Below are 19,304 nucleotides of genomic sequence, written 5' to 3'. Positions count from 1 at the left end.
ATCGCCATGTGGCAGACAAGAGACACGTGGCCCAAAACATCTCACACAGTGATCATGGAAGTCTGTCAAAGACATTATATTAGCCTAAAGCCTGGTTGCAATTAACATTATGAAAAATATCAAAGCCACAACGAACAAAAGGGGTGATTTTTGGCAAATGCCAAAAAAGAAAGGGAATTTTTTTTTTTTTTGGAGGGGACTCACTAAAAAATAAAAAAAATAATGAATGGCTGTAAATAAATAAATAAATAAATGCACAAAAAGGGGGGGGGGGGGGGGGAAGAGGAAGACGACTTGCAGGAAAGACCATGCATGCTCAGAAAGACCCGCATTACCCCACTTCTGCAGCTCAGCTTATCCTGCTTGTCCACAGAGAACTGAGCTAAAAGACCCCACAGGTAGAGGTCAAATAAAGGTACTGCTTTACTGACTGTTAAAGACCCACGTTAAAGTCTCCCCCAAAACAGACCCGAACAGCTGAAGAGGGACTTCAAGGGAGACAGCTTCGCCGCAAGACACCCAAAGTATGCTGAGACAGCAGAACAAACACCTCAGGGGAGGAGGCAGCAGAGCACAATGCATGCGAGGGGAGAGGGAAAGCTCCTGATATGCTTACTCACAGCTCACCTGACTAACTTCACTATCTGTAGAGCGTCCTCGGATTTTCTTGTCATCTTCCGAATTCTCCTGAGAGAGGAGAGAAGCAAGCAGTCAAGGGTCAGAAGAACGAGGCTGCCTATCAGCGAGTCTCTCTCCCAAGGTGAAATTACTTCTTACCTGATAATTTCCTTTCCTCTAGGACAGGAAGGCCAGTCCACCCAAGTGGGTCATGCAATCCCGTCAGCAGATGGAGACGGAGATCCACTGACTCGCTGATGTCACTCTCATATAGCCGTGCACAGACATCAGCCTGCCAGCATTCCTGCAAAAGCCAACTGTGAACAACTGAACAAACTGAAAAGTTATCAATCGATCCAACCTTTTTTTTTTTTTTTTTTGTCTTCCCAAAGAACTAGAAGTACTGGACTCAGCAGGAAGAACACAGCAAAAAGACAATTAAGAAGACCTCTCCTGCAAAAACATTCACACCTACCAAGTCTCGCGCCGACCCAGAAATTCTCAGTGGTCCTCTCTCTGCCTCGACCATACTCCTGACAAGGACCAAACAAAACCAGATAGGCCAAACCACAGAAGCCCAGTACGGGAGTGTGGACTGGCCTGCCTATCCTAGAGGAAAGGAAATCAGGTAAGAAGTAATTTCACCTTCCACTGCATTCAAGCAGGCCAGTCCACACAAGTGGGCTATACTAACGCTATTCCCCAGAAGGGTGGGAGACTGCTTGCACTCCCATCAGATATGCCGTTGCAAAGGGCGTGTCTCCTCTCACCACAATATCTAACCAATAATACCTGGCGAATGTATGCAAGGAAGACCATGTCAACAGATCTCCACTGGAGAGACCAACCTCAATTCTGCCCAAGTCACCGCCTGCACTCAGGTAGAATGTGTCTTAACTTGCTTACACAAAGGCTTCCCCACATCCACATAGGCCGCTGTCACCACTTTCTTAATCCAATGAGACACCATAGTGCAAGAAACCGCTTTCCCCTTCTTTACGCCTCCATGAAGGAGAAAAAGATGAAAGATTATGCGAAAATCGTTGGTAAACAAGATACTGTAACAGACGTCGCCACACAAACAAAGGACGCAAAATCCGAAATTCTTGCACATCCAAACTCCTATTCAAAGCTGGTAATGAAATGAACTGATTTAAGTGAAAATTTGAAACCACTTTTGCAAGAAGGAAGGCACCATCCTAATCTGCACCCTATCCGGGGTAATGACCAAGAAGGGCTCTCAACAAGACTGTGCCTGCAAGTCCGAAATCTGCCTCACCAAACAAATAGTGACCAGGAAAGGAAAATTGGTTCTTACCTGCTAATTTTCGTTCCTAAAGTACCATGGATCGGTCCAGAAAAGTGGGTTTATGCATCCCCACCAGCAGATGGAGGCAGAGAACAAAAAACTTTGAGGCCACCTGCAATCCCACAGCATTGACCTATACCCAAGCTAAGATGTTTAACAAACACCAATAAACCTCGGGCGAACAGAGACTTAAAGTTGGAGCCCCCTTAGCTTAACTCAAGCACCTACCAAACTATGTACACCTCTCGTTAATTTGAGTATATCATATACCAGCTCAGCCATATCCAGAAGCAAGGAAGTCTTTCGAAAGATGGGGACTGGCCTCTGGACTGATCTGTGGTACTTCAGGAATGAAAATTAGCAGGAAAGAATCAATTTTCCTTTCCTGTTCGTACCCCGGATCAGTCCAGAAAAGTGGGATGTACCCAAGCCCCTCTATTCTGGGCAGGAACCCGAAAGACTCATGCACAATACACTTTCCCAAACGTCGCCTCTTCTGGCACCTGCACATCCAAGCGGTAATGTCTGGAAAAAGTATGCAGAGACGACCACAGACGCTCAACAAATCTCCTGCAGAGAAAGCAGTTGACACTTCGCCCACGAGGTTGCCTGCGCCTTAGTGGAATGCACTCTCAACCCCTCCGGCACTGACCCGGCCCTTACAGATGTAAGCTGAAACTATAGTCTCCTTCAACCATTGTGCAAAAGTACCCTTGGAAGCTTTATTTCCCTTCCTTGCACCACTAAACGGGACAAACAGATGATCAGATCTCCGAAAGGCATTCGTCACCTTAAGATATCGCAAAAGAATTTGGTGTACATCCAATAAGCAAAGCTCTTTTGCCATCGGAGCATTGACTGTCAAATTCTGAAAGGCTGGTAGCTCGACAACTTGGTTGAGGTGAAAGGACACCACTATAGGTAAAAAGGAACCAACCATATGTAAAGAAACCCCATCCTCCGAAAAATGCAGGACAGGGTCTTCTACATGACAATGCTTGCAGCTCAGAAATTTGTCTAGCCAAACAGATGGCCACCAGGAAAACAGTCTTCGGGGTTAAATCCTTTAACGACACCCTCCGCATTGGTTTGAAGGGAGGACCACATAGTAACCGAAGAACCAAATTCAGATTCCACGCCAGACAGATCTTATGCACCAGAGGACGCAGATGTTTCGCCCCCTTTAGGAAACAAACCACATCCGGATGGGACGTCAACGATCTTCCCTGAATCCTACCTCAAAGGGAACCCAAGGCAGTTACCTGGAAGTGAAGGGAATTGTTCGTCAACCCCTTATCCAAACTGCTCTGCAAAAAGGCCAGGATCTGCGGAACATTCACGTTCAAAGGTTGCATCCTGTTCTGCAAACACCAAGACTCAAAAACCCTCCACGCTCAGATATAAGCCATTGAAGTGGAAGATCTCCTTGCCTGAAGCAAAGTGGCAATCACAGGCTCCAAATAACCTTTCAAACAGAGTCGCCACCTCTCAAAAGCCAAAGTGCTAGACAGAAGTGATCTTCCCGGTCTGAAAATATGCGTTCCTGCCGTAGCAATCCTGAGAGATGAGCCTAACAAATGGAACCATCCACCACCAGATGCAGAAGATCCGCAAACCACGGGTGATGCGGCCACTCAGATGCCACCAGAATCACCTTGGCCAGTTGAAGCTCAAATCACCGCAGCATCCGACCTATGAGACGCCACAGTGGAAACACGTACAGCAACTAATGCGTCGGCCATGGTTGAACTAGAGCATCGATGTCCTCCAATCCGACCTCTCTTCTGCGACTGAAAATCCAATCCACTTTTGCATTTGCCGGAGTCGCCATGGGGTCTACCACTGGTCTGCCCCACCTTGCCTGCAGCAAGGCGAAGGCTTCAGCTGACAACTCCCACTCCCCTGGGTCCAGACGCTTTCTGCTGAGGAAGTCCACCTGCACATTGTCCACCCCGGCCACATGAGAAGCAGCTATTCTCACCAGATGTTTCTCCACCCACATGAACAGTTCTTGCATCTCCAGAGCCACTAGGCGACTCTTCATACCACCCTGATGATTGATGTACGCCACTGTCGTTGCATTGTCCGAGAACACTCGCACTGACTTGTCCCGAACAAGCGGAAGAAATGCCAGTAACGCCTTGCGCACTGCCCTGGCTTCCAGCCGCTTGATAGACCAAGTCGCCTCCTCCAGCGACCACTGACCCCTGGGCTGATTTCCCTTGACAAATCGCCCCCCAGCCAGAGAAGCTGGCATCCGTGGTCACTAGTACCCAGTCGGGCACTTCCACATCCATTCCTTTCTCCAGATTGTGCTGAGACAGCCACCATGACAGACTGGACCTGGCATCTTCTGGCAATGGCAAAGGAAGCTGAAATTCTTTCGACAGCGGATTCCAATGGGATAACAGAATCCTCTGCACCGGACGCATGTGCGCAAAAGCCCATGGAACCAATTCCAGCATAGAAGTCATGGAACCCAGGACCTGCAATTAATCCCAGACCCTAGGCAATGACAGGCGCAGCAGCCGAAGAAACTGACTCTGCAACTTGATGACTCTCTCCATAGTCAGAAACACCTTCCCCAGCTGGGTATCGAAGCGTGCTCCCAGATACTCCAATGACTGGGCCGGCTTCAAACGACTCTTTGCTAGGTTCATCAACCAGCCCAATGACTCCAGAAGCCGCAGAACCCGCTGGACTGAGCAAGCACACTCCACCTCAGACTTCGCCCATATCAGCCAATCATCCAGATACGGGTGCACCAGGATACCTTCCTTCCTGAGTGGTGCTGCCACTATCACCACCTTCGTGAACATGTGCGGCGCTGTCGCCAACACAAAGGGAAGAGCTCGAAACTGGAAATGTTCTCCTAGAATCATGACCCTCAGGAACCTTTGGTGTTCGACCCAAAGGGAGATATGAAGATAGGCTTCTGACAAGTCCATTGACGCTAGAAACTCCCCTTTGCGCACCGCCGCTATCACCGTGCGCAACATCTCCATCCGAAAGCCCTTTGAGGGGGTACTGGTACAATGGAGTGCAAGAGTTGTAACCGATATAGGGTATCCCGCACCACCTCTGCTTGTACCGGGAGACTACAAAGGCGTCCCTGAGCGGCCAAGAAAATTCTAAGGCGTAGCCATCTCTTATCACTTCCATGACCTACCGGTCCTATGTGATTCTGGTCCACTCCTTGTTAAAAAGGGATAGCCCCCCTCCAGTAGCCTCTGGAGAGGAGCAGACCAATGTGCCTTCATTGCCCAACCTTGTTTCCACACCCCCCCCTTGAGAACCACTGTCCCTTGGGGGTCTGCGCTGACTCCGAAAAGGCTGCTGCCTGCCAGAACTCTGCTTCTGCGATTCCAGTGCAGGATTCCTGCCCACATGAAATCTCACCTCTTGAAAATGAGCTTGCGGCAGAAAGGACTTCTTAGGGGCCTTCCTGTCCTCAGGCAACTTGTTATCCTTTGACTCTCCCAAATGCTTCATGAGCTGCTCCAAGTCCTCCCCAAAGAGCAGCTTCCCCCTGCAGGGGAGATTGGACAGCTGGGTTTTAAACCACATGTCCGATGACCAATTTCACAGCCATAGGAGCCTCCGTGCTGCCACTGCAGAGACCATACTCCTAGTGGAAGTCCAGACCATGTCATACAAAGCATCGGCCACGTAGGCCACTCCCACCTCTAAGTGGGCCACCTGCGCTGCTTCAAGCCACCATCCCTGACGCTTGTCATACGCCTTCTGCACCCAGCACAAGCAGGCTCTCTACATTAGACTTCCGCATACTGCTGCATGAAGACTCAAACAGCCACTTGAGCAAAATCTCCAGCTTTCAATCCTGGACATTCTTTAGGGCCCCCGCTCCCAGGATGGTTGTCTTTGTGGTAACCGCAGACATGGTTGCATCCACCTTATCCACGACTCCAAGGTCTGCTCTGGCAAGGAATACAGCTTTCCCATAGCCCTCACTACCTTCAGGCCGCCTTGGGAGATTCCCACTCCTGGATCCACCAGCTTCTTCGGCAATGGCAAGACTTTAAGGGGTCCCCACAATCCATCCAGGACCGGTTTCACTCCTTCATTATTAGAATCCTCCTGGGTAACTTTAATCCCCAGCTCCTCCAGCACCTGGGGAATCAATGGACCCAGTTCCTCCCTCTGGAACAGACGGATCATTCAAGGGTCATCCCTTTCCGCGACCAGAACCATATCCGGATCCGCTAACGCATCCACTGGTTCCTGGTCTGGATCCTGCATGGGATTCCCCAAGACACCAACAGGGTCCTTGTCCGGCACCACCAGACCCCCTTGCATCTGATCAGGATCATCCGTTCCTTCGACAAATGTTCCTCCTCCGTGGTCCGCCTGAGCCCCAATGAGCACAGGATTCCTCCTGACTCCACCGGTCCTCTAGCCTTCTTGGCCATCCGGGACTTCTTAGGTAAGGGCCTCTTTGACCCCCAAATCCTTTCTGGCTAAATAAGCTTTATAAAGGAGAAGCAAAAAAGCTGCAGAAAATGCTTCCGGATCAGAGTTGGAAGAGTCCTGATCAGCGACCTCCGGAGTCTCTCCCCATCCCCTGCCACCAGCAGGGTCCTTTCCAATAGGAAACAGCGTGGGAGGGGAGTCCTGAGGCTCAGAAATAGCAGCCTGCACCTCAGCATGTGCTGCCAAGAAAGCCGCTGGCTTCTCTGGCCGAGGACCTGGCCCCCTCCTAAGGCACATTCACGGCAAAACAAGGCCGAAACGAGGCGAGCTTGCCTCAAACCGCAACCACGACAAACTTTGCTGTGCTGCACGGGAGCAGGCATACTGGCTCGGTTGGGCCTGCACATGTGGTTGGGCCTATAACGAGGGCTGCCGATACAATCGCTCTCAACTCTGTCCAGTGCTGAATTACCCAGCACCCGGCCCCAACGATCAAAGGTAATTCGGCCCGCTCCCTCCTGCCTGCCTCCTGGTAGAAAAACTTACCTGCTGCCCCAGCCTCTCTCCTTCCCTTTTGTTTTTTGGCTTTTTTTTTAAAAAAAGACAAAAAAAGAAAAGGAAAAGGGAACAGAAGTACTTCCCTGCTTCTGGAGGCCACACTCTGAGGAAGCCAGGTACACTGAGGAAGTGAAGGGCCCAGAGGGGGGGGGGTGAGGAAGCCAAGTACACCGAGGAAGTGAAAGGCCCAGAGGGGGAAAGGGAACCAGGACGCCTTGCTATCAACCCCCCCCGCCAAGATGGGCTGAGTCAGGACAGGGGGTCACCAACCTCCAGCTCGCCCTGCTCTACCCGAGGGATGGCCCTGGAAGGAACCTAACACTTCGGGGAGCTGAATCCTCTTTCAAACCTATTACTATCTTCTTTTTTTTTTCTCTAACTCCAGACTGCTGGTTTGCAACTCTACTATCTGCTGGAGACAGAGAAATACTGAGGTGGCACTCTCGGTTATGCAGCAGTGCCTGAAAGTTTTGTTCTCTGCCGCCATCTGCTGGTAGTGGTGCATAAACCCACTATCTGGACTGATCTGGGGTACAAACAGGAACACAGTTTTCATGGTCAGCAAGCATAAGGACAGATGCCGAAGCGGGTGAAAGGTGGGACCTGCCAAAAAACATAGCACCAGTATACGCAACAGCAACTGAATAAGCTTCTCAAAATATCTGGATGAGGGAGGCGTCTCCTGCACACAACCCCAACACCACGCCAATGCCGCCACTTGCACCTTCAGCATATTCAAGACGAACCCCTTAACTAGACCTTCCTGAACAGGCTCCAAGATTCATGGAATTGACGTTTTTGAGGGGAGACAGGACCAATCCTGGCACCAATTCTCAAAAACTCGCCTGATCCGAATGTAGGCCAATGAAGTAGAAAATTTACAAGCTTGCAACAAGCTTGCAACTGTAAGACAAAACTGAAATGGATTTTTGTGAAGGATCAATCCCTGCTGCAGCAGATCCTTGTGTACCAGCAACTTGGCCTGTCTACCAGTAGACACTGAAGATCCATGTACCACGGCCTTCATTGCAAGTCCGGGAAACCAGCCTGAATGCTATGCTATAATCTGCCACAACCTGCTGATCATGGGCCATGGAGGGAACACAGAGCAACTCGTCCTGCGGACATGTCTGAACAAGCACATCAAGTCTGAGCACTTGTGCGTTCCGTTTGCAACTGTAAAAAAAACGATCCAACTTCACATTCACAAGGTTCACCATCAGATCCAGGAAAGGCCACCCTTACCGAGAAACGAGGAGTTGAAAGGCCTCGTGTGCCAGCTCCCATTCTCCCGGGTCCAAGGCGTGACGGCTGAAATAACTCGCCCGTACATTTCTGACCCTGCGATATATGCAAGGCCAACAGCGCGTGAAGATGCTGCTCCACCCATGGCAGCAGGATATCCATTTCTGGAGAGTCCTGCTGACTAGAGTTCCCCCTTGATGATTTATGTAGGCTACTGCTGACATCACTCTCACTGCTTTCACAGTCGGCTGATCCACAAACTCCAAGCATGCCAGTTGAATTGCACGAGCCTCCAGGTGACTGATGGACCAACCCATCCCCCCTCGGGAGACCACTGCCACTGTGCCACTAATTTCTGGAAGTGGGCTCCCTAGCCCTGGAGACTCGCATCTGTCCAATCGAGACCTCACAGCATTCCCCGAATTTGGAATTTCTCAGGACACTCAATTGAGGGAGGGAGAACCTTGCTATCACCTCAGGAGCCCTGTCATCCACCTGCCCTATATGCCTCACAGGCCTACATGCACAGGTAAGTAAGCACCATCTGCTGGAGACGGAGAATGCGAGCAGGCAGATGTCTGTGCAGGGCTACATGGAGCGACATCAGAGAGTAAAAAAAAAAAAAAAAAAAAGTCTTGATCTGTTGGTTGGAGTGCATAAACCACTTGTGTGGATTGGCCTGCCTGCATGAAGAGGAATTGTTCTTCAAGGCTGAATTCCTGTGGACCTTCTCACACATCAATAGAGGAGTGACATGATGGGAGGGGACACACATGCACAAGAGAATGAGCAGGCTCCCACGGCCTGCTCTATTACCGCGATACTGCTGGAACGCACACAAGTCTCAGGGAGACTAAGCTGGCTCCTGCGGCCAGGTTTCTTACCGTGGTACAGTTGGCGGGGCTGGGCGGGATCGGGGAGCTGGATGTAGTAGAGGTGGGAGTGCTACTGGACTGGTTGAAGATATCATCCTCCATGTGGCTGTGGCTGGGTGGGGAGGTGGCTACCAGCGCCTGTGCTAAAAGGGAAACATTGCAAGAGATAAGCCATCTTTGGCCCCACTACGATGGCGATACGATACAGCTCTGGTGCCATAATCTCAGTCACTCTTGTGTAATGTAATGGAACGGGATCCCTCCCCCCCGCTCTGATTGCACTACCTCCTGCCCTCCCGTTCCCCTTCCCTTCTGTCCATCATAAAGCACCTTCTCAGGACTGAGAACCTCCTGGCACTTCATTTTCTTGGGCAAGGCAATACATGTATATGCTGAAAGGAAAAAGCAGGCAGGAGGGGGGTGGCTATCAGGGGCTGGTTGAAAGACAGGATTTCACCTCAAGCTTTTTTACATCTGGCCTGACTCCCCCCTACCCCAGGGAAGTGTCTGAGGCCCCCCCCCCCCCCCCAATAGGGTATACTTACGAATGTCTTCTAAGTCGAGGTCATCATAGAGGAACTCATTCTCCTCAAAGTCGGGCTCCTGCGAGGAGTCCACGTAGTACTCCACGTCATCCTTGATCTTCCGGATGGAGTCCACCATGATGGAGTCGTTGTCCAGCATGCGCAGGATGGTCTCCAGCATGCGGATGTGGTACCGGTGCTTCTCGATGTGCCGCTTCAGGCCCTCAATGCGGTCCTGCTTCTGCTGGTGGCAGCCAAACCGCAACACACACACTGCGATAAGCCACCCTCTCCCCATGCAGTTCCCACACCCACAACTCCCCGGACTCAATGTGCCCTCCCCCACCATGGCAATAATCCACCCTCTCCTGCAGCTCCCAGACCCCACCAGCCCAGTTACCTTTTCCTCCTCTGGCTCGCTCACTCACTCATACACACACACACACTTCAATCCAACTGCAATGACATCATCCCACTGCCTGGCTCCCCCCATGCTCCGAATACAAACTCACATCCTTGTCTCCTTTTTTCTTCCGCGTCTGCACAGACAGCGACTCCACCTCACTCTCGAACTGATCCACTCCCATGTTCAATGTGTCGATCGTGTTCTAGGGAGACGCATGACCAAAAACTGTTAAATGATATGAGACCGTCTGTGCCATCGCCCACCCCCCCCACAACTGAAGAGAAACAGCAAGGGCTTAGGGGATAGCACGCAAGATACTCTTGGCCCATGCAGGAGAGGTGGGAGGAGGTGTGTACATTCAACAACCAGTAGCCCCATGCCATCATGTGTGTTTTTGCTTTCCTTTTGCACCTAAGGATTTGGCGGAGGTGCGAGTGTGGTTCCACCAGCCCCTCGTCCTACAGAGTGCTCGTTTTCCCTTGCTCCAAATGACTATCTTACCCCTCTTTGCTAAAGCTATGAGGTGCAATGCAAAGCACCCCGTGTTCTCATAGGACCATAAGAAGATGGTCTTACCGTCAGCCACTGGCCGACATCTTCTTTTTCCTTTTGAGCCGGGTCCACCCTTCTGGGCCAGGCCCAGCCCTTCCTTGGAGTATGCCTTTGTCTTCGTTTTCTCGCTCTAACCACTTTGAACCTCTCCATTTGCTATAGAGAAAGCAAGCAAGAGTGCTGAGGGCTCCTCACATCGAGGGGGAGAAAGAAGGAGGAAGGGCAAGAGCGCACTGAAAGCTCCTCTCTCCCTCCATTTCATAGCCAAACCTCACCTAAGGCTCCTCCTGGCATTTTCCTGCAGAAGGGCAGCAGAGAACGGGCTCAGCTGGCAGCTGTAAGGTCAGTCTCAGGCAGGCATGCTCCTATGACCTCACAGTGCAGGGCAAGCTGATGGCCAATCGGGGGGGAAAGGGGTGTGGCAGAGAAACTGAACCTGACCCATGGGATTTCTGGGCCCAAAGCCTCAGCAGAGGTCACAATTTGCCAGATTAATATGCCCCCCCCGCCCCCCCCCCACAGAGCTGAAGACAGCCTTACAGTGACCTGCAAACAGTTTATTAAAGCATTCTCAGGCCGATACAGTAAAGCGTGCTCAGCCGAGCGCACTCTTCCACTACCCCTTATACAATAAGGGGCTTAGTGCGTCCAAATTGCACGACCAAACCCCCCTGAAAATAATAGCGCTCATCACATTCAAATGCATGTTGATAAGGCTATTTGCTATTCACCCCAGATGCAGGAAAAAAACAGTGCGTGCCCAATCCGCACATTTTACGCTCAGAAATTAACACCTGGCGATAGTAAGGCAGGGGAACCAAAATGTAAAAAAAGTGTGCTGGCTGTCAGGTTAAGAAAACGGCCGCTCGTAAAATTGAGGGTCCGTTTTCCAAACCCGCCGACAGCCAACTCTCCTGGGCTTCCGCTGCTAAGAGGGCACTACAGGCGCCCGCTATTGGCCCCAGCGCCTCCTTTTTTTGCACAGCCCCTCCTTTAAATACTGTTTCGCGTGCCCAGGAGAGGTGGATGGGCGCTCAACACTGAGCGCCCATTTTCCATGCAACCTTACTGTATCGGCCTATCTGTGTGTAAGTAGGCTGCTGATAGCAGACAACAGAGGGTGGGTAGGAACATTTCCATCTCTACGTTGTTGCGATAGCTTCCAAGAATAAAAGGGAAAGGAAAATTAGTTTCTTACCTGCTAATTTTCGTTCCTGTAGTACCACGGATCAGTCCAGACTCCTGGGTTTGCCCCCCCTCCCCCTCTGGCAGATGGAGACAGAGCAGCTACCATAACAATGCTCTGCCTATAAATAGAATGGCGCCACCTACAGTCCGGCAGTATTACTCAATGTCAAAGCAGAATATCTCATCAAAACCTCTTGAACTATGTACAATAACCCTTTAACAAGTAAAAGAAATAATTGGTCCACTTAACCCTCCTGGGAACCGAACCTGCAGAACCACTTGGGGATAGTCAATCGCAATTTCTTCAGACCTAAAAATTAATTACATAACAGAGCAGACTCCCTTACTCCCATGCCTCTGATGGGCGGGATTCTGAACTGATCCATGGTACTAAAGGAACGAAAATTATCAGGTAAGAAACTAATTTTCCTTTCCCTTTACGTACCCGGATCAGTCCAGACTCCTGGGATGTACCAGAGCTACCTTACCTGGGATGGGATCCGGAGAGGCCCACTCGAAGCACACCTTCTCCAAAACCACCGGAACCTGGTGCTTGGACATTCAGTCCGTAATGCCTCGCAAACATATGCAAGGATTTCCACGAAGCCGCCCTGCAAATCTCCTGTGGAGAAACCATCTGGCACTCCGCCCAAGGCGGAGATCTACCACGAAGCAGATAGGCCAAGCTAATATCCTCCTTCAGCCAGCAAGCTATGGTAGTCTTGGAGGCCATATGACCACGCTTGGAGCCACTCCACAGCACAAAAAGATGGTCCGCCACCCGAAACTCATTCGTAACCTCCAGATAACGGAGCAATGCTGTGCGAACATCCAGCTTCTGCAAGTCTCTAGACAAGGAATCCGAATGATCTAACTCCGCGAAAGCCGGCAGCTCCACCGATTGGTTGACATGAAAAGAAGAAACCACTTTCAGCAGAAAAGAAGTCATGGTCCGTAATGAAACCCCCGACTCCAAAATTCACAAAAAAGGTTCTCTACAGGAAAGAGCCTGGAGTTCCGACACTCTACGAGCCGATGTGATGGCCACCAGAAAGATTACACCTTCAAGGTCAGATCTTTCAGAGTCGACCGTTTCAAAGGCTCAGAGGGTGCCGAGCATAGAGCTGTAAGGACTAAATTCAGACTCCAAGATGGACAAGGATGCCTCAGCGGAGGACGCAAGTGCTTTGCTCTCCGTAGGAAAACATGTACATCAGGATGAGCCACGCAAACAACTAAGAGCCGCCACCTGAACTCTGAGGGAACTGCACGACAAGCCCTTGAACAGACTCGCTTGAAGAAAACACAGAATATCAGACACAGAGGCCTGGCTAGGAGCTACCTCTCAGTCCAGACACCAAGACTCAAAAAAATTATCCATAATCTAACATAAGCTAGGTTGGTGGATGTCTTACGTGATCTCAGGAGCATAGCCACTACGGCTGGAGAATTGCCTTTGCGACTTAACCGTTGCCTTTCAAAAGCCATGCCGCTAGACAAAAGCGATCGACGCCTTCCAAACAAACGGGCCCTTGAGGCAGTAGGTCTGGAAGATCTGGAAACCGCAGCGGTCCCATCACCACTAGATTGAGAAGGTCTGCAAACCATGGATGCTTCGGCCACTCAGGGGCTACCAGGATGACCTCCGCTGGATGGATCTCTATTCGCCTGAGCACTTTGCCAATCAATGGCCAAGGCAGGAAGACGTACAGCAGAGTGCGGAGACCCCAAAACAAACTTTTTTTTCTTTTTTGAGCTGGAGGTTCAAATTTTCTATCCCATACATACTGGAGGGCTGTCGCTCCCATAACCGGGATAGTGGCCTTTTTGTTTTTTTGACTGCAGACACTGCCGTGGACACCTCGGGGACTCAAAGAAGGTTCACAGTGTCCTCCGGTAGAGGATACAGCTCATTCATAACATTAATAACCTTTCATCCAAAATCAAGGATGATCTCCTCTCTGAACAGCAAGTCTGTGATGGCCACAAAAATGATTAGGAAAAAAGGAGTAGTAGGAACCCCTCAGGCCCTACAATAGCTGATCTATGGCCCCCAGGTCGGGCACCTCTGGCGGCCCGTCGATGCCGAACTCATCTAGAATAGCAGGGACCAGCAGACCCAATACCTCTTTTCGAAACAGGTGGACCAGCTTTGGGACATACCCGTCCACAACCTTGGAACTCCGACCTGGATCCTGCTGCGGATCAGCGCCCACATCTACTCCCAGTGGGGGCTCGGACTGTATGTCCCGGTCCTGTGAGTCAGAGATTTGTTCTGAAGAATCTGAATCCGGAAGGGACGCCTCTGATCTGAATGGGCGCTATCCTGAGCCTTAGCCCACTTCGCGGAGCCAGCTTTGGACACAGTAAAGAAGCATTCCCTCCAGCCTGCTGTTTTCCAGACTTTTTGGCCTTAAAGGCCCTAGACATTAACAAATTAAACTCTGAGGCAAAGCTTGAAGAAGAGGAGGAAGCAGAAGCCCCCCCTCAGGGTTGTCCTCCTTTGCAGGCGAAAGATGCATTAATGTCTTGCCGCCCCCGGGGGTCCTCTACTGTGTAGAAAAAGGGCAGCAAGAAAATATCTTCCCCCAGCGTCTCTCTTGCAGCAGCTCTAAAAGAGCTCAAAATGGCGCCTGTTCCCACGCTCAGCGGGAATGGAGAGAGAGAGGAAGGCCGCGATGCCCCAGACCCCGTTGGAGCCTTGTGAGCGCCCTGCCGAACATTCTTCTGACCAGCAGAGGATCCCTCCCCCTGGGGAGGCCTGACAAGCAGAGGATGACCCCTTACAGACGCGATTGCGCCGAGCCAACGTGCAGCCCGCATCGGGCAAGCAGGCAAAGTCAGTCAGAGTGCGACCCAAAAACAACGGCGGCAAAAGACACAGCCTTGACAACAACAGGAAAAAACAAACAGCGTTCGCCGAAAAGCCCTCACTTTTCTTTCTTTTTTTTTTTCTCAAAACAAAAAACGTACCCGTCAGCCGTCCAGAGATCCTGCTCCAACTGGGGGAGTGAGCCGGGCTCCCCGGTATCACCACAGAGCTGCTAGGAGGTTGTAATAGGGTCCTCGGCTCTGAGTTGCAGCTGCCTCACACACCAGAGGGGATGGTCCCCTCAGGACCTCACACTCCCCTGGGAGGCTGAAGAACTCTGCATCGGATCTCTGGTGCTCTTACCTTTATCTTTTTTTTTTTTTTTTTTTTTGTAAAAACGAAGAATAAATTGCAAAGGACAAAGTCCCTAAGACTAACTAACTTCTAATTCCTGTCTTTTTTTTTTTTTTTTTTGAAACCCTGGTAACCGATGAATCTTGTTCTCCCCTAGAGATTGGATCATATCCTCCAGGTCCTTGCCAAAAAGCAACTTTCCTTTAAAGGGAAGGGATCCCAGCTGCCCCTGAGAGCACACATCCGCCGACCAGTTTCTTAACCATAGGAGTCTACGGGCTGAGACCGCCGATACCATGGATCTCGCCAACGTCCGCAGCAGACCGTGAAAGGCATCAGCGCAGTATGCCATCGACGCCTCCAAACGGCCAGTCTGGGCAGCTTCCTCAACCGAGAAGCCAGCATTTGCTTCTAACTGCTGAACCCAGCGGAGGCCCGCCCATAATGCAAAGTTGCTGCAGATAGCAGCCCTAACTCCCAGTGCTGAAACCTCACATATCCTCTTAAGCTGCAACTCCAACTTCCTGTCCTGCAAGTCTTTGAGTGCTGCCGCCCCAGTAACCGGGATCGTGGTCTTCTTGGTGATTGCGGACACCGCCGCGTCCACCTTGGGCACTCGTAGCAGGTCCAAAGCATCCTCCGGCAGAGGATAGAGCTTATCGATGGCCTTACTCACCTTCAAGCCCAGATCCGGGGTATCCCATTCCCGGAACAGTAAGTCTGTAGCCGAAAAATGAAAAGGAAATGCGGTTGCAGGGCCCTTCGGACCCAACGAGACAGCATCCATAGCCCCCAGTTTGGATTCTTCTGGTGGACCCTCAATGCCCAGCTCAGCTAGAATAGAAGGAATAAGAGGCCCCAACTCCTCTTGCCTAAAGAGGCGGACCACCTTAGGGTCATCTCCATCCGCAACCTGCGAACCCCTCGCTGCTGTAAATCCAGGTCCACATCCACCCCCTGCAGGGGTTTGGACTGAATGTCCGGGTCCAATGGGTCTGTATCCTGCCCAGAAGTATCAGTATCCGAGGCAGCCCAGTACGGAGAGGGCGCTTATTTATATATGTCTTTTTTTTTATATGCCTTTTATATACCGAAGTATTGGTAGAGGCCTTCACTCCTTAGGTTTGGATGGTGCCGAACCACCCTTAGCACGAGGTTTGGACCGCAGGGAGGCTAATTTTCCTCCAGCTTGTAGCTTTCCAGACTTCCTTGCCTTAAAAGGCTTATGGAGTAACAATACAAACTCTGAAGAAAAGGAGGAAGGAGACAGTAGCCCCCCCTCAGGGCCATCCTCCGTCGCAGGAGAATTAGGCAGGAAAGGTTCCCTTTCTCCTGGAAACCTTGGCTGAGGAGAAAGAGGCAGCGGTTAAAAACCCCTCCCCCCTAGCAGCCTGAGGAGCAGATCTAAATGTCTGCAAAAATGGCCGCCGTTCCTGCGCTGAGCGGGAATGATCAGCCCCAGCCTGACCAGAAACAGCTGATCGTGAAGGAACTCAGGCAGACTTAGTTTTAGTGATTTTCTGCACTTTCACGGCACCGGAGGCTCCCTTTCCCCCCTGGTAGACACGTTGAGCAGAGGCCGTTCCGGGATAGACACGCGCGAGCCGAGCCACACACGCATGACACGAAGGAGACCGTGGCATCGGGAGAGAAGAGAAAATTCGGACACCCCCCGCACCAAAAAACGTTCCGAAACAGGAAGGAGAGAGAGCAGTCTTGGAAAGCTGACAGGAAAGTTAAAGATTTTTTTATTTTTTTTTTTTAAAACTTGCCCAGTAGTGGTCCAAGGTGCTGATTCTGCAGGGTGGAGTGAACCGGGCTCCCCGGTGTCGCACCCCGAGCTACCAAAAGGATATAATAGGGCCCTCGACCCTGTCTTGCAGCTGCCTCAAAACCAGCGGGGGATGGTCCTCTCAGAACCTGACGACCCCCTGGGGAGGCGGAGACCACACTGTTCCTTCAGAAACCTTTTTTTTTTTAAACACTGAACAAGCCAGAAGAAAAACTTTAAACTAACTCTGCCCAAAAACTAACTTAAACTTCACCACACAGCCCAGACTGTAGGTTTGGCCCCCCCACCATCTGCTGGAGACAGAGGAACACTGCCCGACTGTAGGTGGCGCCATTCTATTTATAGGCGGAGCGTTGTTATGGTAACTGCTCTGTCTCCAGGAGCCTGGACTGATCCGGGGACCTACAGGGAAAGATAGTTATCAATCTTATTACCCTTGGGCAAGCTGAGAGAAGGGGAGATCAAGGTTGCAGAGAGGGAGGGGGGGTCACACACAGAGAGTCGGTGCAGAGCTGGGGATTAGAGCTGAGGCACAGGGAGATAAAGTGACTCCCCCCAGGGTCACACACAGAGAGTCAGGGACAGAGCTGGGAATTAGAGCTGAGGCACAGGGAGATAAAGTGACTCCCCCCAGGGTCACACACAGAGAGTCAGTGACAGAGCCGGGGATTAGAGCTGAGGCACAGGGAGATAAAGTGACTCCCTCCCAGGGTAACACACAGAGAGTCAGCAGAACTCATGACTCCCAGTACTCTTCTGGATAATGGGGTCTTACTGAGCTCTATTATGCTGCAACACTAGGAAGAGGGTTGAGGATAAGAGCCTCCCATCGTCTCTTCTGCACTATCTTACCGTCTCGATCAGCTTCCGGTTCTCAATCAGCTGCCTCTTGTCTTTGATCTCGTTGGAGGCCACCCACGTCTTAATTTGGTCCCTCAGTCGCTGCAGAGTGTGGCAAGAAACAGAAAGAATATGTTAGAGAACATGGGAAAAGGGAAATCAGAAGTCAGGCCCCCCTCCACTCTCCCCCTTAATGAAGCATAAGGGCCATCACACTCCAAGTCAGACACTTAAAGGAAAATTAGTTCTTACCTGATAATGTTTGTTCCTGTAGTACCACGGATCAGTCCAGACCATGGGTTAAGCCTCCGTTCCAGCAGGTGGAGACAGACAAGAGTTCTAAGGGCAGCCCATATAAGGACAGAACCTACCCAGGAACCCTCAGTATAACTATTGTCAAAGCAGAAAAGGTATAAGATCAAGCAAGTACCAGGATAAATAGCAAGTATAATTTAAAAAAAATAACAATTGAATGAACTGTGTGACTAAATGCTCTTGTATAACTACCCCTGATCATCACAAAGATGCTTCCGGTGCCTAACAGTAAATCCCAGAAAGATGATGCAGGAGACAAAAATAGAGAAAAAAACAATATTAACAAGAACGAATTCGAGCGGACAGAATAAGAACAGGCGGGTGTCTGGACTGATCCGTGGTACTACAGGAACGAAAGTTTATCAGGTAAGAACTAATTTTCCTTTCCCTGTATGTACCCGGATCAGTCCAGACCATGGGATGTCCCAAAGCTTCCCTATAGAGGGTGGGACCCAGACAGTCCCGCTCGAAGCACCTGCCGACCAAAGGAACCAAAAGCTGGAGCTTGAACATCGAGTCGGTAGTGACGAGCAAAAGTATGAAGAGATTTCCATGTAGCTGCCCTACATATTTCTTGCGGCAACACCGATTGAGACTCCGCCCAAGAAGTCGCTTGAGAGCGTAAAGAATGAGCTTTAAGGCCTTCAGGAACTGGTCGGCCTTTGCAAATGTAGGCTGAAGAAATCGCCTCCTTCAACCAGCGAGCAATCGTAGCCTTAGAAGCTTGCTTCCCCCTGTTGGGACCACTCCACAGAACGAAAAGATGATCGGAAACTCGAAAATCATTAGTGACCTCAAGATAATGCAATAAGACTTATTTGACGTCAAGACAACGGAGATCACTATTACCAGAAGCCGCGATATCCTCTGGTGAAAAAGCGGGGAGTTCAATGGACTGGTTAATATGAAAAGATGAAACAACCTTAGGTAAGAAAGAAGGTACGGTCTTTAGGGAAACGCCCGAGTCCGAAAAACACAAGAAAGGGTCTCTACAAGATAAAGCTTGAAGCTCAGACACTCTCCTGGCTGAACAGATAGCAACCAGGAAAACAGTCTTGAGAGTCAAGTCTTTGAGAGTGGCACGACGAAGAGGCTCAAACGGAGCCGTACAGAGAGCTCGAAGCACCAAATTCAAATTTCCATGAAGGACAAATAGACTAGACAGGTGGCTTTAAATGCTTAGCGCCTCTGAGAAAACGAACGACATCCGGATGAGAGACGACCGGCCGACCCTCAATGGTGCCCAGGAGAGAACCAAGGGCAGAGACCTGAACACGCACAGAGCTAACCGAAAGACCTTTGGAGAGACCACGCTGAAGAAAAGAAAGTAAAACCGCAACAGAAGGCGAGCAAGCCGAAACACCCATCTCTTCACAAACATTTTCAAAAACCTTCCAGACCCTCACATAAGTAAGGGAAGTTGATTGTTTGCGGGCCCTGAGAAGGGTGGCAATAACTTCATCTTTATAACCTCTGCGTCTTAAA

At 50.6% G+C, this 19,304-nt stretch overlaps 1 protein-coding gene across 1 annotated transcript in view; it reads right to left on the bottom strand.

Moving 5' to 3' along the window:
• The window catches only part of CNOT3 (CCR4-NOT transcription complex subunit 3), a 53,758-nt gene that overhangs the window by 15,843 nt on the left and 18,611 nt on the right, over window positions 1-19,304 (bottom strand). The window contains 8 exon segments of the mRNA XM_029584278.1: window positions 628-687; window positions 9,046-9,179; window positions 9,582-9,801; window positions 10,073-10,168; window positions 10,543-10,590; window positions 10,592-10,648; window positions 10,651-10,674; window positions 17,517-17,606. Coding sequence (XP_029440138.1) covers window positions 628-687; window positions 9,046-9,179; window positions 9,582-9,801; window positions 10,073-10,168; window positions 10,543-10,590; window positions 10,592-10,648; window positions 10,651-10,674; window positions 17,517-17,606 — 729 coding nt within the window.

The sequence above is a fragment of the Rhinatrema bivittatum genome, chromosome 19 (genome assembly GCF_901001135.1).
Source record: "Rhinatrema bivittatum chromosome 19, aRhiBiv1.1, whole genome shotgun sequence".
NCBI lineage: Eukaryota > Metazoa > Chordata > Amphibia > Gymnophiona > Rhinatrematidae > Rhinatrema > Rhinatrema bivittatum.
The sequence above is the reverse complement of the archived record's forward strand: the minus strand, read 5'-3'. Positions and strand labels throughout refer to the sequence as shown.